At 46.9% G+C, this 23493-nt stretch overlaps 1 protein-coding gene across 1 annotated transcript in view; it reads left to right on the top strand.

Annotated features, from left to right (window-relative positions):
• Window positions 1–23493, top strand: part of Mylk (myosin light chain kinase) — a 243736-nt gene that overhangs the window by 177117 nt on the left and 43126 nt on the right. The window contains exons 18-21 of the mRNA XM_051191396.1: window positions 1114–1200; window positions 15244–15294; window positions 16004–16131; window positions 18459–18612. Coding sequence (XP_051047353.1) covers window positions 1114–1200; window positions 15244–15294; window positions 16004–16131; window positions 18459–18612 — 420 coding nt within the window. The remainder of the gene's footprint in view (window positions 1–1113; window positions 1201–15243; window positions 15295–16003; window positions 16132–18458; window positions 18613–23493) is intronic.

Consider the following 23493-nt stretch of genomic DNA (forward strand, 5'->3'; position numbering starts at 1 on the left):
AGTGTGTGTTCCTAGTACCACCCCTCACAGGGAACCCAGTCTAGGCAAGACCAGCTGAGAGGTGCCCAACCTGGAGGCAGGGATAGTCTGTTAGCCCTTCTTCTCCAGCAAAGCCACAGGAATGTGGCCAGAGCCCTGGCTGGAAATCCCCTCCTCCCTCTGAGCTTCCTCCTTGGGAGCAGGAAATGAAGGATAAGGGCAGGAAGGGACTTAGAGGGAGGTGCCTTCCATCCTCTCCCCAAAGAGTAGTGAAAACACAAGCCTGGACATGGCCATTCAGCCAGCGGTTTCTTATCTAAGTCCTGGGTGGTTTCCCCACAAAGTTTGAAAATCCAGTCTCATGGGACCCCAGGGAGAGCCTTTTCTGCCCTGCTCCACCCAGCCCATAGTGCTGTTTGCCTCTGCCAGAGTATACTGGACTCCCAGCATTTTCTGAGCTTTACTTAACGTGGCCAGAGCTTGCTGCCCAGCCTCAGCCAGTGAGTCCTGCAGGGATTCATAGACCTGCCATGAGGGTGTACTGCAGAAACCCTTAACCAAGCCCCAGCCTTAGTCTCCCAGACTATGCCAGTGACCCACTCTGAAGCCTTCGTCTGTCCAGGCCTGACCCAGTACCATAGCAAGTTTCAGAAACCAAAGGCCTTTTCATCCATAAACCCAAGGGCAGGGAGGAGCCCAGTCTTCTTCCTCTGAGTGAGGCCCCTCCATTTGCAGAAAGCCTTTGAGATGTAGGACATTTGGATAAGTGCATCAGTGCCTGATGTGGGCAAGGCTAGCAAAGGGCATTGAAGGCATAGGCCCTGCTGAGTGGCCTTAGTCCTGGCAGTCTCTACTGCTACAGCAGGGAGGAGTAACTAGCTCCCTAGCCTGGCCATCCATCCTGCTGGGTGACTGTCCCAGCCACCTGATTTATCAGGGCCATTCAGCCGGCGCTCCTTCTTTGGTGATCCCTGGAGGAAGGGCCTGCTTCAGGCGCCACTCGGCAGGCGGGCACAGAGGGCCTCTGAGTGGAATGTAGGTTGGGTAGGCCAACTAGGGTCAAGATAGGGTTCTGGCTGGGGTGCTCCTTAGACAGCTGCTGACTGATGTTTGTGTTCCTTTCATTTGTTCCAGATGCTCAGACCGGTGAGAACACCAAGGTCCCGGAGATGAAATCCCGGAGACCCAAGAGCTCGCTTCCCCCTCTGCTAGGAACAGAGAGTAAGTGCCTCTCAGCTTCACCATACAAAGGCAGGAGGTGCTGGCACAGCCCCTGCTTTGTGGTCACCAACTCTGTCCTGAACTCCTTGAGGACAAGCTTCTGCTCATCCCCCAGAGTACCCTATGAACTCCTGATTAGTGAGCCAATTATCTTTTCTCAACACCCCCTCTCCCTAACCGCTCTCTCCACCCCTTCTTTAGCCTAGGGCTGTTACATGTGCTCTTTGTCTCCCTAGCCACAACCCTCTATACCTCCTGCATCACTTTCTTGATTGTCACTTAGACCCCTGTGGGAATTGTTCCTCATTTTTAAGTTGATTCTGTCCTGTTGAGGGAACCTTCTCTCCTTATGACATCAGCAGAAGCGTCCAGTGGTCCGGGGTGCCTACAGACTCCCACAAGTGAGCTTCTCATGTGTCCCTGCCCTGGACAAACCTACTGCATGTGCACCCTTCCACCTTGCGCTCTACCCCACTCCGACAGCTAGTCCAGAGAGCGCCTCACTGATTCTGGGGAGCTCCATCTCCTTTCCTTTCTCATGCCGTCACCCACACTCCTCTCCATGGGCAGCTCTCCAGCAAACATCCACGAAAGCCACATCAGGAACTTTCCAGAACTCCCACCTTGACCTGTTCCTGGCACCATAGCGATGTACCTGTATGTCCTTATGTGTTCCCTGAAGGCCAACCTGGCCTCCCGGGATGACATGCTGTGTCCATGGAAGGACCTCATTAGTGTCTTTCAGAGTCAAATTTCAGGGTATTAGAAATAGGCAGGGAGACATTGGACTGAGCCAAGCCATCTGAATGTGGGGACAGTTAGGAGGCCAGGGCAGTCTATGGGACTTGTGACAGTGAAACTAGTGTTTATCCCTAGTGCACAAATGGACTTTGGGAGCCCATTCCCCAAGGAAGGATACTCTCTCCACCCACTTACACGGAGGAAGGCCTAAGCCTCCCACAAATGATGTGACAGATCCCCATGGAAAGCCTCACCCTACTGGGGATTGGATGGGGACTGGGATGGGGGTATCCGTGGGGGCATGGGAGGATGGAAGGGAAAGGGAACTGGGATTGATATGTAAAATATAATTGTTTCTAAACTAAATTTAAAACAAGAAATAGGCAGGGAGAAAGGCCACAAGTATAACCCAAACTGTACATGGTTACCTCCCTCCTTCTGGATCAGGGTTTCCCTGGTGACTGGTGTCTCTATTAGACAGGGTACTTAGGGTTCAGCTGCTTTCATGCCCACAAAACTGCAAAAAAAAAAAAAAAAAAAAAAAAAAAAAAACTGTATTGTTTCAAGATAGTTTTGTACCAGAGCAGTTGTAAAACATAACCTACAGAATCAAAATCAAAATATAATACCTATTAAATAAAAGTATCTAATGATATTCACAGAAGTTCCTTAAGTCCTCAAAAGCTATGACGCAGCCCCGTCTTCCACTGTGATTATGGGTGTGGTTTTTATTAGCTGAACTATCTTGTGACAGTTCCAATTTTATAGGGCACAGAGTTGCTTGACATCCCCAGAACACTCTTTTTATAAAGTTTTAAAGTAAACAGCGAGGCATGGTGCACACTTGTAATATTTGAGAAGCTGAGTGAGGCCAGCCTGGGCTACAGAGTGAGTCAAAAAAAAAAAAAGTAAGCTTACAAAAGCATAATAGAAAACAAAAACAGACGGAAAGTTTCCACTTCTGCTACCAGAGGGAAGCGATCAGGCCTCACTGTTCCTAAGATCACTTTTCTTTCCATTACAAGGCAGAGTTTTATCAATGCTTCATTCTTTGTAAAGCTGTGTGTTTGCCTTGCTGCTGATGAGCTCTTGGAACACAGCTAATCGGACTGAAGGGTCAGAGGTCCTCAGCCTTCATGGTGGGGTAGCCAGAGTGAAGTTATAATTTCCCCTAGATGTTTACACAGAGTGAGATCCACTCAGACGGTGGAGGAGCCAGGACTGTTCCAAGTAGACTTTAATAAGCTGTTAAAGCCCAGGAACAGTCATACGGACCTAGGAGGGATGAGTTAGTAGCATTAGTCCCCAAAACTGTTGCCTGGGCCTGCTGTGCTAACTATGGGGAAACATGAGCGAATGAAGTGTTGCTCTTAGAAGAACAGCCCAGGCAGTGATGAGGTGGCTCACCTGACAGGGACAGAGGTCTGCAACCCATTCTGTGAAATCCTGAGGAGGGTGAGCAGAACTCTGTGTGTGTGTGTGTGTGTGTGTGTGTGTGTGTGGGGGGGGGGGGGGGGGCATGTGCAGTGAGGCCGGCAGACAGTGAGCAGACCTAGCACTGGGCACTTTGCCCTGCAGAGCAGCAGGCCTTGGAAAACCCCAACCAACTTGTCATCATCACACTCTGGAGTCCTGGATGGCAGCTATGGCTGTGTATTAGATTCACCTGTAGAACTTGGAAACCACCGTGCCCAGGCTGCCCCCAGACCAATTAAACAGAAACTCTAGGGTGGCGGCTGGGATTCCATGTTTGTTTCTGTTCTTAGATTGCCCCAGTGTGTGGCCATCCCGGAAATCTGCCTTTCCGTGGGAGCTGTCCCTGCTCTCCATGGTTGGTTCAGAGCAGAAGGCGGTAGGCCTGCTGCCTCTGGGTAGTGTGCAGTCACCTAGGAGCACTCACTAGGGCCTTGACAGCAGGACACCCTGGGGAAGCAGCCTTAAAAGGGGGGGGGCATGGAACAGGGCTGGCAGGAAGTGTTTGGACTCCATGGAAAACACAGTCACCACAGGGTTAACCCCACCTACCTGTCTGGGAAGAGTGCTTCCTTCCTCTGTGGTCCAGCGATGGACATCTCACCCCATGCACCCTGATGGCCACTTTGCCTCCCTGTGCTGGCTTGTCTACTCAGTTCGCACCACCCTAAGCCTATTGTCACTCTGTGCATTGGGTTATGGCTTTGGTTGTCCCTCTACATGCAGTCTTGTCCCTTAGAAACCTGCACACCAGAGGCCTGAGGTTGGCCCTTGGAGCCTTCTGACAAGGTGGCTGCACCCAGGGACACGAAGTAAAAGTATTGTCTTTTAGGTCTGTGTCCCAAATTCCTTTATTCTTTGGGGTATAATTTGTTTATTAATTGCTTAAGTTATATGTGTATGCATTTGAGCATTTTAAAACATACAACACTATACCAAGTCCTCTTCTATCCCCTACTTCATTCATAACACTCATTTCTTTTCTGTGCACTTTACATGTGTGCTAATACACAGACACCTTAGTGGCAAGGGTTTTTCCTCTCTGCTGAAGTGGAATCAGGCATGTGGTCTGTATGTTCTCATCACGTGACATATCTGTTAGCGTTATTATCCTCATTCCCAGACATGCTGGATTCATGAGCGGTATTTCTGTGGACGTATGTGTGGTTTTGTCACAACTGTGAAGTACCTCATCTAAGGAGGAAATCCATCTTTCTGAGGAAAGGGGGAGTGACTTTCCTGTCAAACAGAGTATAGCCAGACCCCTCTCTGTGCATTCTCCTGTCCCCGGGGATGGTTTATTCCTGTGAGCCAGCTGTTGGGTGTAGGAGTGGACAGTGTTGACCACGCTTGCCAGGGAGCCCCCAAGCCTCATTGTAGCATGAGGAAGAAGCCAGGCAGTTTGCCCCCAGCCCCCCATAACTAAAGTACTTAACCTGCCAGTCACCCAAGTCACAAGGCACAAACATGGGAGGGAGTTCGGGAGGGTTTGAGGTGAGGAAAACTCAGAACCAGGCTTTGAAGGAGGGAGAGGAATGTCGTTTATGTGGTTTGAAGAAGAATGAGAACATTGGGGGGGGGAGCGGGAGCTTGGGGGAGAACATACAGATACTGGAGAAGTGGGAAGGACAGCTGAGTCAAACAAAACCCCGTTTCTGAGTGTCGAAAGGCACCATGTCAGGAGCTCTTTCTACGTGACCCGAGCCAAGCCACCACAGCCTTACAAGTATTTGTTGCTCCCATTTCATAGGGAGGCAAAACTGAGCCTTGGAGATGAAACTGTCCTGCCTAGCATCTCCTAGCTGATAAGGAATGGAACTGTGGTGGTCTGTGTTCCTGTCACATCCCCCTTCATCTTGCTGCAGACTTGGCCTTGCTCCACATTGACCACACAAACACAAAGGCTAACACAGTGGGTACAGGAGGAGGTGGGGTGGCAGAGATGTCGTCAGGGCCACGGAACCCGGAAGTAGACAAAGGAAAGGCACTGGCATGTGTCCCTGGATCTAGACACCTGTCGGTGTGTTTGCTGCACCCCCCCCCCTTGGTGGGAAAGAGGGCACCAGATCTCATTATGGATGGTTGTGAGCCATCATGTGGTTGCTGGGAATTGAACTCAGGACCCCTGGGAAAGCAATCAGTGCTCTTAACCTCTGAGCCATCTCTCCAGCCCCCACCTTGGTGGGATTTTTAAAATAGCCATTTTGATATCCATTCAAAGTTTCAGAAAAAGTACAAGAACAGTGCAAAGAACTCTGTATTCTCTTTCCTGAAGCATCACAAGTTGTTTCCATTTTTATCCCACAGTTTTATCATTCTCTGTGAATATATTAACAATTTTCATTTAGATAGACAGATACCACTTTAAATCAGAATTACCATGCCTTTAATTTCTTACTCATTGTCATTACTTAGTGCTTAGTGCTTGTCCTTGTCTCATTACTTACTCTTCTCTCCTAAGGGTATAACCACAGCATAATTGTTGGAATCAGGGAAGTTGACGCTTAACCAGTTTTGCTGTCTAATCCACCCACAGTCTACCCTCTTCCATTTTTGTCACTTGGCCCCATAATGTCGTTTATGGCTACTTTCTCTTCTTGATGAAAATCTAGTATCAGCATCCCTGGGTTACTTTCCCTACTCCCCCAGCACAGAAGTGACTCCTCTCCTTGTTTTGGAAATAAATTGGGAGACGTGTGCAGGCTCAGGGAGAAGCACTCAGTCTCTGCCTGTGCTGAGTTAGCAGCTGAGAGACAGGCAGACCTCAGTGAACCTCCATGGGTCCCGACATTGGCTTGTTGTGGTCACTTCCAGGGAATTGCTCCGATATGGGTCATGGCACGAAAAGCCACGGGTAGGGCTAGAGAGCAGGAAACACAGGTCTTGGTTCTCCCACTAGGTAAACACATAGCTTTCCTCCGAGCCCTTCGTCCCTTTAGAGCATGGTTTCCTCAGCATCCAATGGACACCCTCCATGGCTGGTCTCAAACCTTGTCCAGCTAGGACATCAGGACACTGATGGGGAGTTGTGATGGACACAGTTCAGGTGAAGCTGGCTACCTGAAGCTACAGAAGCAAATCTGGGGTCACACAGTGATGGAAGTAGCCTGCAGAGAAGGTGGCCTGGAGCTTGAACCCAACGTTGGGTGCTCCTACTGGAGGGAATCTCATTAGCCAGTGGAATTCTTGGGGGTTTTATGTAGAGGAAGGATCAGGTCATAGGGCTTAGAAGATGTTTTTAGAATTGACGTACAGGTGAAGCAATGCCATCATGGTAACAGATTTGGGGTCTGAATAAGAAAGAGAAAATGGGCATCCATTGCTTTTACAGCTTAGCATAACAGATACTTAATTTTCCTAATCAAGGCATGAGTTTCTTCCTCTTGCTCTAAGGGTTCCTGCCTTCACCACTCTGTGACTGAGGGACAACTTTCGAGTCTGTGCCTGGCCTAGATACTCAGCTCCGGAGGGTGGTGCGTATGGGTCTCCTGGTGACCATAGTGGAGCATCCCTGATGACAGCGCTTTTCTTTGTTTTGGCCTATCTTACTTACATGTCTCTGTGAAACTAATAGTCATGTCAACTTGAAAATATCTGTGGCTATCAAACATGTTGTCTAGTCCTCTTGTTCTTCTCTAGGTCAAATCTTTTTTTTTTTTAAAAAAAAAAAAACATTCTCTGAGGTCATAGGAAGTGTTAAATCCTGATAGAATCCACAGGGCTGAAAGGAAATCTAGCAGTTGTAATTTGGCATCAAGACTTCCCTATCACTGGAAAGTGTGGGGCCTATGGAGAATAGTTAGGATGCTTTCACAAATGCCCCCAAAGCAGGCACGAACTCTTCTTACACCCCATTACAGTGTTGGCATTTGACTGTGACAGCACCCCACAGGCATGGGTCACTATGGTGGCCCCTCTCTAGGCTGCTACTTCTGGATCCTCCTTCAGCTTTCCTGGTATCTCCCACGAGCAAATCAACCAGCAGTATCAGTCCTTCCTTGAAGCAGCCAATGAGAGCCTGACAAGCAGTGCTGGCCCTGCTAGACCCCTCTTTCACACCTGCCCTGACATTCCATGGGGTTTGGGAATAAGGGCTTGCAGCAACAAGAGGAATTGTTTTCCTCTGGAATCTTCTAATAAGACTGTCTTTGCTATGAGGGGAGGTGAGTGGGCAATTTTCCCAGATGTTAATTATGGGGAAGCAACTAGTATGTCTCCACACATCTGTAGTGATGTACTAGAAGGAGTCCGTGGTAAGAAGAGATTCATTCACTTGGTGCCTTGAGCCTTTCTCAGCTGGGGTTATCAGGACTTGGCGCTCCAGCCCCATACTTCCTTGCCAGCCTCAGGGGTAGCTCTACTTCTAGCCTTACCCAGCCTGTGCCACTCCCAGGAGCCTTAAGCAGAAAGTGAATGCTGATTTTGGGAATTTTAAAGGGTTTGATGCCTATTTATAGTTAACTACCTAAAAAGGGAAATGTCCCCAGAGAGACAGACATCCAGGGACCTGCCTGTACCCAAGGCTGTTGTTGTTAATACTAGCTCCCTAACTGACCCTTTTCACTCTGCAAGAATAAAAAAGGGGTACTCATCTGTCTTCAGATTGAACAATCTAGAAACTTCCATGAAGGACTGACTGTCTCCCAGTACAGAAAGAAAGTTCTCAAGGCCAGTACTAGTTTAGGCTTGGGCAGAAAGAAATAAAATCCCCAAAAGGAATAGTGTGAAAAAAGCTGGAGATGAAAGCCAGAGCTGGTCTCAAGGACCTTGTAAGACCAGATGGACTTGGTCCTGAGTGGTAGTGGGTAGTCACTAGAGTGGTTTCAACAGTAGAGAGACTTTAGATTTGTGTATGAGAAATGTCACTTTGGTCCCAGTATGGCAGATGCCTTAGGGCAAAGACTAGTGGATAAAAGGCCCTGAGATAGTAATGAATGAGGTTAGAGTGGGAGGTAGGGGGTGAATGCTGTGGAGGAAAAAAAAAGACTAAGCATATATTCAGTTGATGGAATTGGAGAGGCCCTTGGAAGATGTAGGATAAGACGCAGTCTGAGGAGATGGTCCTGGGTTTGATTTGGGGCAGGGAGGCTTGTAGTGTGGGTTTGGCATCTTCTGGGGGGATGATGTCTAGGAGGTTAGACACAGAGGGGTAAGTTCCAAAGAAAGGCCTGGTTCTAGCGAAGAAGTGGGCAGAAGAGAGCCACAGAAGGGAGTCTCTAAGAGTAGCAGCAAGTAAAACACCCTGCATGGGGACATCGGACGTGAGGGGCCAGGTCTTGCCAGGAAGGGTGTGCTTGTGGGCTGATTGTTCAGTGAGGTACTCCAGCTCCCTCTCTGACAGAGTGCCCTCCGTACCCTGTGGCCCATAGCCATCATGGGATTTGCAAAGGTGGTAGGTTTCTGTTTTGCTGTAGGATGTTGCTCTCCCACTGTGGCTGGTCTAGAAAGTTTGGGGTGTTGGAGATAGGATGAGAGACAAAGGATTCAAGGACTAGTAAGATAATAAGAAGGGTGAGTCTAGAGAAATGGAAACTCGTTAGTGATCAGTTTGTCTCCACTGAGAGTTTGGGCATCTGAACCAACAAGAGTATTTACTAGGGACCTGAGCTGAAGAGGGCAGTAAGGTACAATGACATGGAAACTCCCATGAGGATGCCAGCTGAGTGGGCTCTAACAGGATCAGTTACCGGATTAGTTCGTTTTCTCTTTGCACACACAAATACCTGACAAAAGCAACTTATGGAAGGGTTTATGTGACTCACAGTTTGAGGGTGGGGTCCATCGTGATGTGGTGGAGAGGGAGAAACTAGCAGTGGCGGTAGGAGCATGAGGCGGCTGGTCACATTTCATCTGCACTGGGAGAGCAGAGAGATGAAAGCTGCTGCCCAGCTCCCTTCCTTTTGACTCCATCAGTGCCCCTGCCCATTGCATAGTATCAGCCACATTCAGATTGAGTCTTTGCTCTTTAGTTGAGCCTCTCTGGAAACAAACTCACAGGCCTACTCAGGGGTGTCTCCTAGGTGATTCTAATCAAGATTAACTATCACATTCCAAATAACTGGAGGAGCTAAATTTATCCCAGAGGGCAGAGGAGTCCTTTGGGATCTGCTTGTTTGGGAAAGAGGGCTCAGTGAGGGGAGGGACCAGTGCAGAGCATGCACCGTGTGCTCTATTTTTCTGTTTCAAAAAAAAAAAAAAAAAATGTACTTCTCAAACTTTTTCTACATACATTTATTTATTTGTCTGTTTATTGTGTATGCATGCATATGTGTATATGTGTGCACAAGCCATGACTCTATTGTGGAAGTCAAAGGACAACTAGGGATTGTTGGTTTTCTCCTACTGGGTGGTTCCTGAGGATCAAATTCGGATTATCAGGTTTGGCAGCAAGCACCTTCCCCCACTGAGCAACTAGTTAGCCTCCCTGGACTACTTTCCAAGTAGGAAACTGAAGTACAGGGAGGTTATATAACACGCTTTAAGCCCCTCAGCTTAGCTTGTGATGGGGCAGTATTTGAACCCAAGTCCAGCTCTAAAGCCTTAGCCCTCTACACAGGGACTGAGACAGGTTTCAACGCCTTGCCTTGGAAGGATGGTCAGTGACTCTGTTTCCAGCCGAGCCACATACACCCTCATGAACTTGGGAAGTCACCAGCTGTACATGAGACCCCAGCCCCCTGTTCATGAGGTAGAAACATGGGGGGGGGTTTGCCCTGCTTGCATTTGCTCAGAGTAGAACATCTGTGAGACCCTTCCCCTAAGAAACCAGGTTTTAGAATCCTGTGACTTAGCTTTTCCTGCATGCTCAGAGCACTGTTAATGGATTCCTACAGATGGTTGTATAAAATATGTATAGCATACAAAACACTGTTGACATTTAAAGTTGTTTTTACTGATAGAACCAAAGCAGCTTCAAATGCTAACAAATTCGAACAGCAGTAACCACGAATTTATAGAACAAATTTAAAATGTGGCCATCAATCCTATTTAACCCTAACATTGAAAGGTTTATTATGTGGAGCTAACTTCTAGCCACGTGGGTTTTGCAGAGACAAAGAACATAGGGGTGGGGGACTTTGTAGCCTCTGGTTTCATACTGCCCACCCCCTTGTGTACCCCAGGTTACACCCCAAGGACTGTCTTCCTCCTTCCCGTCCACTCCCATGCACCCAGTGGGAGCTCACTGACAGCCAGCTACAGTGATCTCCTAGGGTTGCCATAACAGGATGGTGGGACACAGGCCGGAAAGCCAAGATCTAGGTCTCTCTCCTTTGCTTACAAATGGCTGTCCTCTCCCTTCTCATATGGTTCCTTCTGTGTGTGCAGGTCTGCTCAGTTGGGCCCCTCCCTCCCTTCCTCTCTCTCCCTCCTCTCTCTCTCTCTCCCTCCCTCCTCTCTCTCTGCCTCTCCCCTTCCTTCCCTGGTCCCTCCCTTCCCACTCTCTCTTCCTACCCCTCCTTTCTTTCTCCTCCCATTTTGTGAGGTCACCAGACTGGACTAGGGCCCACCCTAGTGACCTGTTTTAATGTAATCACCCCTCAAAGGCCCTGTGTCTGAAGCATTCTGAAGTACTGGGGATTACAGTTTCAGCACATGGATGGAAGGGGACACCATGCAGCTATAACAACCATCCCCCAGCTTCTTTGCACAGGTGGCTTGCTCTCTCCTGAGGAGATCAGCTCTGCCACTTCCTCTTTCCTCTCTCTCCTTCCCTCTCCTCTCACTTCCCACATTTGCCTTCCCTGTGTAGTCTGTATCATCTTTAGGCTCTCCTTCCTTCTCTCAAGCCCTGAAAGTCAGCCTCCACCACAGGAGAAACATTTCTTCACTGCTTTCCTTTGTCCATTCAGCACCACAATTGTTACTGACTACAATTTCCGTGGGCACCTACCCTCTCCGTTTCCTTTGGATAGGTCCTCTGGAATGGCATGAGACCCAGTAACCTCCAGCATCATCCATAACTTTGCTCTGGTTACATCTGCAGCTCCTTCTCCACATCTATCCTCCACTCTTACTCATAGTAACATTCTTTCTGTTCTGGGTCCTTCCACAGCCCCCCTCTGTCACCCAGATGTCACTAAAAGTGAATCGCCTGGGATAAGCCCTGGTCCTTCTTGTCTTTCATTGAATTCTTTTCCCTCAATCTTTTGCCCAGCTTCCTAGCTCTCATTCGAATCCCAGCTTAAATCTGAAACCCTGACCTTCCCATCCCTGCCAGTGTTTCTCCAGGACTCTCACCCGGGCTTTTAGAAGCTGACATGCAGATCAGCACTTTCATCCATCAAGTCCACTTGACCAAGCCAAACTATTCATCAGCCTCTCTCCCATTCCATTTTCCTCTGATACAATTTCCCCCATGTGTTCAGCAAGAAACCTTTGTATCTCCATTTTGTGTAGTCCCCTAAATTCTTTTAATGCTTCCTCTGTCTCTCATCTTTTCTATGTGGTCCTCCCAAGTGTCTTTCAAGAGGTGGCAGTATCCTAAGTGGATATCCTTGTCCCCAGGGAGAATCAAAGACCTGAGGGTGCTCAGACCCAGTGTGAGACCTATGTGTGAGAAGGTTCCCCGATAACTCAGGCTAAGGACCCACATCTCTGGCGTATTAGGCTAATGCTGTCCAGCAGAACTCTCTATAACAATGGACATGAAACGTGCCTGCACTGTGATAGCCATTACTCATATATGGGTTATTAAGTGCTTAAAATAAAACTAGTTCAGTGGAGGCTCTAAATACTTAATTTTTCTTAACTTAAATTGACACACTAGCTTCATTCAACTTCCCGTGATAATCTCCACCAAACACCACCCAGCTTGAGACTACATTATCTATTGCTGACCTGGCCTCCTCCACATTCCTCTTAGGCCTTAGGTCCACTATTCCCCAAAGATGAGCTTGTGGCTATGTTCTCAACACGGCATTCTCTCTTCTGCTACATTTGAACAACTGTTAGCTTGTTTTAGAAAAAAATTAAAACTTAATTATTTTTATGTGTTTGTCTACACATATGTATATGTATCACATGTGTGCTTTCTAACTTGGAAGCCAGAAGAAGGCATCAGATCCCCTGGAACTGGAGTTACAGATGGTTGTGAACCACCATGTAGTTGCTGGATACTGAGCCTATAGATACTCTTTAAGAGTATCACGTGATCTTAATGACTAAGCCATCTCTCCAGTCTCCTTGCTGTTTTTAAGCTTCCTATTTAACTGTTAGTTTGAAATAATTTCAATCTTATAGAAAAAAATGCAAGATTTAACGCAAACAGTTCTTTTATATCCTTTAGATAACTCATATATTAGCATTATACTGTTTAGCTATTCTGTATTCTTCCTTCTGTGTGTGTGGGGGGTGGCTTCCGTTTGAACCAAGGACCTTGACTACATTCAGCAAGTGCTCTCTGCACTGAGCAGTGTTCCACAGCCATTTCCTCTTTCTCTGCATTTATCTGACAGTATATGTATGTATGTATGTATATGTATATGTATATACACACATGCACATATATACTTACATAATTATGCCCATGAGCAGCTTGAAAGAAAATTATACTCATAAAACCTTAAATATTTAGATAATTTAGTGCTGCTTTTTTTCCTAAAATCAAATTGTTCTATAAACTACATTAATAATAATTAGAATAGCAAAACATCAATAGAATGCTATCATCTAATTTATTGACAATATTCAAACACTCTCAGCTGTCCTAGAAGTATTCCATTTGGCAAACGGCCTTTCTTGTAGAACACACTGACTAATAATGTTTAGGAACTTAAAACTAAGTCCTAAGTTCTTACATCTGTTTGGTTTCCTCCCTAGTATGCAGGTTCATAGTGTGCACATAGTAGGCCCACAGTAACATAGGGATCATTTGTGCCTGCCAGCCAGGGGTCAAGCAGACCTCTCCCTAGACTAAGCCATTAGGTCACAGTTGCCAGCCCTGTGTGTGGTCTTAAGGCTGTTTTGTCAGGGCCCCCTCCTTTCAGTTGTCCTCTCAGGGACATCAGTTGGGTGACAGCACCAGCTCCTCTAGGGAAATACTCAGGGTTAGCCAAACCACCTGTGACCATAGAGCAGCTCCACAGCCATGCCTGGCCCCAGTACTGTCCCTCTATTTTGCAGTATCCACGTAACTCAATGTCCACCCATTCATTCATTTAGCAAGCAGTTATTAAGTGCCTACTGTGTGTCAGGTACATTGGACATATAACCGTGAACAATAGAAACACTCCACCTCAAAGTCCTTGTACATCAGTGGGAAAGGAAGGACAGACGATAAAACAAGTAAAGATATAGGTTGTAATATGATAGGCACAGAGGAGGATGATAAATCAGGGTAAGGGCTGTAAGTACTGCAGGCTCTCTCTCCCTCTCTCCCTCCCTCCCTCCCTCCCTCCCTCCCTCCCTCCCTCCCTCCCCCCCTCTCCCGTGTGTGTGTGTGTGTGTGTGTGTGTGTGTGTGTGTGTGTGTGTGTGTTTCTGTGGAGCTGGAATGGAAACCAGGGCCTTGTACTTGTCATGCAAGCTTTCAATCACTGAGCTCCTAGTCCAAGGGCTAGGATTCATGTAGTTGTGTAGGGCACTTATGGCCCTGGTAACATGCCCCCGCCCTTGTATTAAATGCAATTTCCCTGCACGTCTTCGATAGTGTATAGTTGTGTGAATGATTTGAGCAGTTATTTAATGACCACCTAAGTTAAATCAGGTCTCCCTGTGTTGTTTGTCAACCCTTCCCCTAACACTTCTGGCAGCCATTGACCTGTTCTCTGTTCTTAGTTTTTACCTTTCTAGAGTGTCGAATAAGTAGGACTATACAGTTATTATAAGGAGCCTTTGAATCTGGCTTCTCTTAGGAAATGAGAAAAAACAGTTATCAGCAATTAAAGAGAAAGGGGATCATGAATCTGTGAGAGAAAGGGAAAGGTTGTGGGGAAGAAAGAGAAAGGGGAATGGTGTGATTATATCTTAAATTTTTAAAATATCCTGAAACAAATATGACATAAAACCATGAGAAATAATGCAGGTGTTTCTGCTTATGCATCATATTTTCATTTCGTCAGAGAAGTAATTTGTGCTATGAGACTTTTCTATCTGAGTTATTTTTTCTTGTTGAGTTAGAGGAAGTAGAATAGGAAGGAAAGATAGTAAGATATATTCATTCACTCATTTTTGAGGGTTGAGACTTACAATAGTGTCTAGCATCCTAGGCTCACTGGAAACTCACTATGCTTCCCAGGCTGCTTTGAACTCATGACAATGCTTTTAACTCTCCTCCCAAGGGCGGAGATCACAGGCATGAGTCACCACTCCCAGCTTCCATTCATTCATTGGTCCATTCAACAAACATTTGGTTTGGAGATTTTTGTTGTTTTGTTATGTTGTGTTTTATTTTTTAAGGGACAGCTACCAGTCACAGTCTATGACTCAAAGGAAGCCAGAGACCCTTGGATCCATACCAAGGCTAATTTTAGTTGGTTTATCTGACATAATTTCCTTTCTGCATTTCCTGAAAGTTAGGGTGAGCATGTAGTTAGTGAGTTATTGGTTATCATTGTTAAATAGGACTGTGAGGGTCATTAGAGTTTTGAGATTTTCTATCTCACTGGTTCTAGAGGCCCCTTCAGAGGCCCTTGAGAACTGATATTCATTGAATCTATAGGACTGCCTGTATCAGGGCAAGGAGGTCCACGGGAAGACATAGTAGAATGAGGGCTTTCTGTAGATGAGGGGCCAGCAGGCAGGACAACAGCATCCTCCCATTACCTAGGAGCTTTCTGAGAAAACAGAACTGACTTCTTAACATCATAACTTGTAAACGTCTTTGTTTCAGGTGACGCAACTGTAAAAAAGAAACCTGCACCCAAGACACCTACAAAAGCAGGTAATAGCCACAATCCTGAGGACAAGGGAGTTGTCTGTCATAGGGCCTTCTCCTGTGCCTTCTCACTGACCATGTGGGTAGTGGTCAGGAGACCCTTCCCTTGTTCAGGCGCTACATGCTGCTCTTCCTTCTTTAGGGGACCTCTGCCCAGCTGGCACCTCCCCTCACCCCCTCCTGCCTCCTTCCTCTGCCTCCATCTGTGTGTGCCATATCACAGGCTGCTGGTGGCTTTCCTGTCTCTTCTGCTAAATTGTGCCTCAGCCTCAGACCTCCAGTCTACCCTGCACGGGGGTAGCACATCCTGCTGCTTTTAGGATCTGCTGTGTGTGTCCTTGTTTGTTGTTCCTGGGAAGATATTTGAAGGCACGAACCACCTCTGAGCCACCAGCCAGGGTGACTTAAAGGTTAGATGCAAGGTACTACTAATTTAAGAAATGAGCTGGGACAGATTCAGACCACAGGGAGGCACAAGTTCCATCACAACCAGTCCATGAAGAACTGTGTTGTGTAAATCGTGAGGCTCACTTCTGGGATTCTAAAGAATGAACAAGGCTAGCAGGGTCCACACTCAGACCTTTTGGAACAGGAGTCAATACTGCCATCTTACTTTGAAGATCCTAGAAGGGAAGAGACACACCCTAGAGCAACATGGCCAGTGAGATCAGCGTGCCTACGGCTCCCTCCTCACTTTCTATTCATGCCCTCCTAGCTATGCCCCCTCAAATCATCCAGTTCCCCGAGGACCAGAAGGTACGCGCAGGAGAGCCTGTGGAGCTGTTTGGAAAAGTGACTGGCACCCAGCCCATCACCTGCACATGGATGAAGTTCCGAAAGCAGGTCAGTCATAGAAGCGGGGTGGCCTAAGGACAGCTTATAGCCCCGGGGCAGAAAGATGAGTGTGCATTGCTTTTTTTCACTTTGGGATATGGTGGGGCATACCTGGAATCCCAGCCCTTGGAAGCTTGAGGCAAGAGAATTATCAAGATCAAGGCCAGCCCAGCCAACCTTGCAGAATCCTGTCCAAATACACAAAGGTCCAGGGATATAGCTCAGTGGTAGAATGCTTGCCTAGCATCACAAAACCCAGCTTTTTTTTTTTTTTTTTTTTTTTTTTTTTTAAGAAAAGGATTGTTAAAAAAAGAAATGGGAGACAACCTACCTACCAAACTTGAGTTCTTACTAATCTTTTCTTCTGTGTCTACAAATAAGCCCTGTTTTCATAAGCAGTTTGTTTAATAAAGTTACTCCTCCTGTGCTCATCTGAGTCCATCTGCCTAGAATTGTTTTTGGAGACAAAAAGTCAGAGTCCTCAGATGACCTGTCAGACACCATCACTTCTGTGACTCTACAGCAGTCTCCCGATTCCCATCTGGTTACAGCTTCCCCTTACCACACATCAAAAGAGCAAAGCAGGCCTGGGTATTTGGGGATCTAAATGTATGTATGTGTGTATATATTAGAATTTTGGTTGAATGACCTAGAAGTATAGTAACAATTATAGTAACAATAATGCTCCCTATGAAAGCATTTGAATTTCCAAATAGCCAGCATGTAGAGAAATTTGGCAGACTCCGCTCCTCGCTTTTCATGCTAGTAATGGTATAGGTGTGTGTGATTAGCAGACACCCCAGATTAATGGGCTGCTCCTGCATTAGGAACACTACAGAAGGTGTGAGGAGTCTTTGTAAGCCTCCTCGCTGTCTCCATGCTGTGAAATTTGTCATAGCCAAGAGATTAGCCACGAGTGTCTAGGAGAGAAGCAGAGGTGGTTTCAAGGGAGGTGGAGAAGAATGTGGCCCACCCCTCCTAGGCTGTGATGGCTTAGGTAGAATCATATCCCCTTTCAGAGCCAATTAATTAAATTCAAAACAAAACTTTTTGCCATTTTGAAACCGGTTGGCATCTGTGCTGTCCAGTATGATTGCCACCTGTAAGTTGAGCATGTGGAATGCGGCTGGCACAATTGAGGAGTGCCTTTGTTACCGTTCTGTTGCTGTAAAGAAGCACTGTGATCAAGGCAGCTTGTAAAAGGGAGCATTTACTTGGGGACTGGCTTACAGTTTCAGAGGTTTGCTCTGTGAGCATCACAGCTGGGGAGCATGGCCAGCACAGTACTGAGGCAGTAGCTGAGGGCTCACATCCCGATCCACAGAATGCCAGCACAAGCGAGGCCAGCCTGGCATGGGCTTTTGAAACCTTAAGCCCAACCCAGTGACACAGCGCATTTAACAAAGCCACACATCCTGAACACTTCACTCACTGGGAACCAAACATTCAAATACATAAGCCTTGGGGACCACTCCATTCAAACCACCATAAGGAAATACAAATTTTTTCAGTACTGAGGTTTGAATTTTAGACTTAGGCCTCACATATGCTGGGCAAGTGATCTACCACTTAACTATATCTCCAGTCTTCTTTTTACTTTTTGAGGGAGTCCTACTAAGTTTTCCAGACTGGTCTTGAACTTGTAATCCATCTGACCCATGAGCAGTTAGGATTACAAGCTCGTGCTACTATGTCTGGCAAAAATTTTAACTTTAATTGGTTAAAAATCACTATGTACAATTCAGTGATGTTAGTCAGTACACAAGGTTGTGTAAGCACTAGCATTGCCCAATTCCTCATCCTAGAAAGCAGTATCATGGGCTCTTACTCCAGTCTCTGCCATTATCAGCCTACATTTTCCTTATGGATTTGCCTGTTCTGGACATTTCAGATAGGTGGAATCATGCAATCTATCACATCACCTTTTCTCTCTGACTGTTTGTATCAGGGTTTTTTGTTCTTGTTTTCAGGACTTACCTGTGCTGTAGCATGAATTGGTACCCTACAACCCCATTTCTTTTGTATTCTTGTGTGTGTGTGTGTGGGGGTGCAGGACAGAGGACAACCTCAGGCGTCGCCCTGTCATCCTCAGGCAAGCCATCCACCTCCCTTGAGACACGATGTTTTATTGGCCTGGAGTTCACCAGTTGTGCTAGACTCAGTGGCCAGCAAGCACCAGGCATCCCTCTGTCTCCACTTCCCCAGCAGTGGCATTACAAATATGCATCACAACAGACTAGATGGAACGGCCCCTGCTCCCTCCCCTGTGTCTAGTCCACCCTTGGGAACAAAGAGTGGATGAGCCCCGTTTTCACACACTCCTGCATCTGCCACAGATCCAGGAGAGCGAGCACATCAAGGTGGAGAACAGTGAGACCGGCAGCAAGCTCACCATCCTGGCAGCACGCCAGGAGCACTGTGGCTGCTACACACTGGTAGTGGAGAACAAGCTGGGCAGCAGGCAGGCCCAAGTCAACCTCACAGTTGTAGGTAAGTCTGGGAAACACTCAGCAGGGGGACTGTGGGGTGGGGAAGCAGAAGGCATGAACCCCAGGGCATCAGCTCATCTCTGCTTCCTAGTTCCCCTGCATCCTCTGCTTCTCACTCTCACATAGTACCTCCATCCCTGCCCCTGCTTCACACCCCCTTGCCTCTTTGCCTTCCTGGCCATTGGAGACCCCGAGCCCTCCCATTCCACGTCTTCCTGTTGGCACCTAAACTTCCTCTGCCTTGTGTCCAGCACTATGTCACTCCCTTTGTGTCTTTGTTAGGTTTTCTGTTGTTGTGTTGAAACACCACGACCAAGGCAACTTAGAGATGGAAGGGTTTGTTTGGGGCTTTTGGTTCTAGAAGGATAAGAGTCATCACCATAATGGTGTGCAGCATGGCAGCAGGCAGGCGTGGTACTGGAGCAGCAACTGAGGGCTCACATCACAGTCTACAAACAGTAGAGAGGGCTAACTTGAAATGGCTCAAGTCTTTTGAAACCTCAAAGCCCACCTCCTGTTACGAGCAGTTTTTCTCGCCAGCCTGGTCCCAGAGCTGCATCAGCCCCCAAATAACACACAGACATGCTGTATTAGATATAAAGCTGTTGGCCTGTTACTAGCATTTCTTATTGGCTAGCTCTGTCTTAAATATTAACCCAATTCTATCAATCTAAGTATTTCCATGTGGTCTTCCGGAGAGAGAGTCCGGACCTCTTCCCCTCTCAGTCTCTACATTTTCTACTACATCTCCCAGAATCCTGCATGTCTCCTAGTCCTGCCTATCTTACCTTCCTATTTGCCAATAGTACTTGAATATTCATTAACCAATAAGAGAAACATATTTACAGAATGACATCTCCCATCATCTCCTCTTTTCTATCTAAAATAAAAGGAAAGGTTTTAACTTTAGCGTAGTAAAATATATAATAAAACTGTTATCAAATAAGAACTATTGTTAACAATATTTAGCTCATTAACATTTAGCAAGATTTAAAGAAAATATTTCATCATCTATCTTATCTTTGTGAGTCTAAAATTTTATATGTAACTTATCTTTAATCTTAACTAAGGAAAACTATAACCATAACTATCTGTCTTCACCTGTAGTTCTTCTGTAACCTTCCATCTTCAGCCCATAGGCCATAGTGTGTCTGGCAGACTCCTCAGCAAAGCAGGAAACTTTAAACTGTCCACCTATATTGGCAGTTTGTCAGTCACTTTTCTCTGTGTCCTACAGAATGTCTTCCATGAAGCAGGAATCCTGTAGCAATTTCCATCTTGTTTCAGCAGTCACTTTCCTGTGGATCCTGCATGTCCAGTTTATAAAGCATAGAATCAAACAGTCCAGACAAGAACAGTATCTTGACCAAATGGCTCTTGACATATTCGAAGTAAACTCCATAATGAGTTTCTTCTATGTCCATCTTCCTTTCTGATGCAGTTGGTGTTGTCAGGAGCAGTTATGTCTCATTGTCAAGAAAAACCCTAAACCATTTTAAATGCCATATTCTTCCTCCAACAAATCCACACCTCCAAATTCTCCTCAAACAGCCACCAACTGGGAACCAAGTATCCAAATGTCCAAGGCTTATGGGGGGATGTGCAATCCAAACTGCAGATCACCACCCAGGATCGATGTCACCTCCTGGAATATGAAGATTGTATCACCTATACGCTCCAGGCCATACTCTGGAGCCCTCAGGCTAGCTGAGATAACAGTGCCCCTCAGAACTCTTTGTTCTTGTCTGGAAAGCCAATGCTGGTTTTTGAAACATGCTCCCCATCTCACAACACACATACAAAGCCCTTAGCCTCTAGCTTCGTTGAGAACTTTAAGACATGAGGCATGACTCTTCTGAACTTGGTGACCTTCCAGGTGTCTGTGTATCATGCCACCAGTGGCTCCCCTTTGCCTTTGTGAGCCTTTTCTTGGGTCCAGTTCCCATGCTATTGGGACTCCACCATCCTCACTTCACTCAACTTTTCATTCTGGCTTGTTCCTCACAGCAGCAAGAGAAGTTGCCATCTTAGCCAAATGCACAGACATTACTCTACTGCAGTGATCTGCCTTCCTGCAGTGCTCTGCTTTCCGTACCCCACCCCTGGGCAAACCCTGTGGCAGAGGAGTCTCTGCTCCTTCACCCCTGGCACTCTGCAGCTACCTGTCCCTTGCTTCCATGCCCTTTGGTCTACAGAGACTGCTCCTCTGAGGTCACTGTGACTCCTTTCCCTTTCCTTATCTGTGGCTCCCCACTAAGCTGAACCCATATTTAGGCTGAGTTTGCACGTTCCCTTTCCTGGTAACTGTTCCTATGCCCCAGTCTGTCTTCTAACACATCTGAATTGCTAAGTGGTTTCCTCCCGAAGGTGATGCTCAGCATCTTTCCTTGGTCACGGTTCCCCATGTGGCATGTGCATAGGGGCAGCTAGGTGCATTGTAGTCTGTGTTTTGTTCCTGTGTGGGCCTCCACATGTGGGGTGTATGAAGAACTTTAACCTGGTAGACTCTGGCATGCACATTAGACTTGAGTGGGTTTTCCAGGCAATTTGACTCTCAAGTTCATAGGACTTCCTTTTTAAAAATTAGAAAAAAAGGGGGCTTCTTTGGGGTTCAGTGTGAAAACTGCACCCAAACTTCACAACAGGGCTCACAGCCTGGCCTTGAACCTTCAGAACTAGAACACAAGAATTTCAGAAAAGGACTGTGGTTAGAACGCACATAGGAATCTATCTATGGAATTTTCCAGGGATAAAGTTGGCAATTGGAGATGACTTAGACGCGCTCTTGGCTCAGTCACTTTGTGCTCCTTGACTTGGGTCCCAGTCTCCCTTCCCCACCTTTATCTCATACCTCACTTTAGGCCCAACTGGATAGGTGTTTCCAACCTTACAGAAGGGAAACCAAGGGGAGAACTAGCCTCAGACTCTCAAACACCTGCCTTCCAGAGGTACCCATGGGCCTGGGGATGGGTGAAGAGTGAAGAATGTCTCCAAGATGAAGAACCCTCTGGCTGGGGAACTCATCTTGGTGCTATATAGCCTAGAGAGCTGCCACATGCCAGGGAGTTAATTGTTGACCTTGGTTTCCCATCTTGAGCCTTGGGGAGCCTGGTAGCATCTCTTTCCAGGCCCTAAGCAGTGGGCAAGAGTGAATGCTTAGAGAGGAGGGGTTCAAGAACACAGATCATCATTGCACGCTCCCACCATGGACTGACCTCTCTCTTGTCCTTTCCCCTCCCTGCCTGTGCCTTCACTCGGTGCCCATCATTCTGGCCCATGACCCTTCTTCCTTTCATCTTCCTTTGCTTCCTTAGATCTGGGAAGCGGATGTACCACGGAGTCATGAATGAGTTTCTTACCTAAAGGAGAGCCCAATCCACCCTCCTCTCCCTCCCCTTCTCTGGTAACCTTGGTTGTTGATTTCTATAATTTCCCAAGAAGTCGGAAACTTTGGCGAGATTGGTACCGGTGATACAACTCAATGTACATTTGGACCTATACCTGAAAGTGTTGATTGGCTCACACTCCAGTACAACCACACCAAGCATCAGTACCCACTCTTCCTCAGTGTTTCCCATTCACCTGCCCGTGTGGGTAACTTTGGGCTCGGAAACTTTGAACTGCTTTTTTGGAACCAGTACCCCCTGCCCCCACTAGGGCCGCCCCTGTTCGATGCCACATTCCCCTCCCCCAGCCCCACTGTAGGAGCTGCAGTTCTGGCCTTTTATGGTTGAGTTTCTTATTCTCCACGGCCAGTGCTGACAGGGCCATCGGTGTGGCTGCCTGCCAGCTGGCAGGAGCAACATGTTAAATGCCGTCCTGGGAGGGGAATGGAATGGAGAGCAGGCTTTCTGTCTGCCTCCCCCACCCCAGAGCTAAGAATAGAATCACTCAATAAAATGAGGACTTGTATTGATGGCCACGGCAAAGCTACATTCATTCAGAGCCTGTGAATTTAGACTTAGGCCAAAGTAAACCAGGATTAGGCTGATTTACCTCTGTGTCTCCAGGGACATCTGCATATTATCTGATCAGCGTTTACTAAGTAGATGTAAACGTGTGTGAGATAAAACAGAAATTGTTCCACCTACTCCAGACAGTTTTCAAGTACTTGAAAAGCATCCACTCGGTGGGCCAGCTAAATAAGGTCAGCTAAATGCAACTTGCACTTGTTAGCTTCAGAAATCTGTTAACAGCCATCGTCTTTGAAGAGCTGTTTCCTTTTCAGATCACCCATGATCATATTTTCAAATCAATAAAAACTAGCCTTTCCCCCAGTTAGTTTAAGTGAGGGATCCTTAGCTTTTTCCAAGACTAATTATTATTATATTTTAAGAAGCAGTGTAAAAATTAGCAATGCTGCCTGGTCTGGGCCTGTGCCTGCACCACTGTTCAGTGTGGCCTGGAAGAGGAGGGAGGAGGAGAAGTGGATCCAGATAGATTCTTTAATGTCACTCACCCAGCACAAGAAAAATAGGCCTCCACATAACTCTAAAGGAGAAAAACATAGTAGAGAGAACCCTAACACCTAACATGCACTAAATACCTTCTGGGTTTAAGACTTGTATGGTGTGAACGGGTGGGAGACAGCCCTTAGAAGCACTTGGTTACCAGTACAAGCAAGATGATCTCATTCTGCCTGCTGCCCTAGAAAGAACCAAACCGAACCCTGTCTGGGTGCACAGTTGTAGGGCTCTCCTTGAGGCTTTGTCACTAACTAGTAAGTGTTCCAGTTTGCTCTGATAATGTACCCCGACCAAAAACAGGGGAGTGTTATTTGGCTTACAATTCAGGGTCACAATCCATCATTTCAGGGCATCCACAGCTGGAACTTGAGCAGCCAGTCTCTTCACATCCACAGCCAAGAGCAAAGAGACTAAAC

Source organism: Phodopus roborovskii, unplaced genomic scaffold, assembly GCF_943737965.1.
Source record: "Phodopus roborovskii unplaced genomic scaffold, PHOROB, whole genome shotgun sequence".
In the NCBI taxonomy this organism is placed as follows: Eukaryota; Metazoa; Chordata; class Mammalia; order Rodentia; family Cricetidae; genus Phodopus; species Phodopus roborovskii.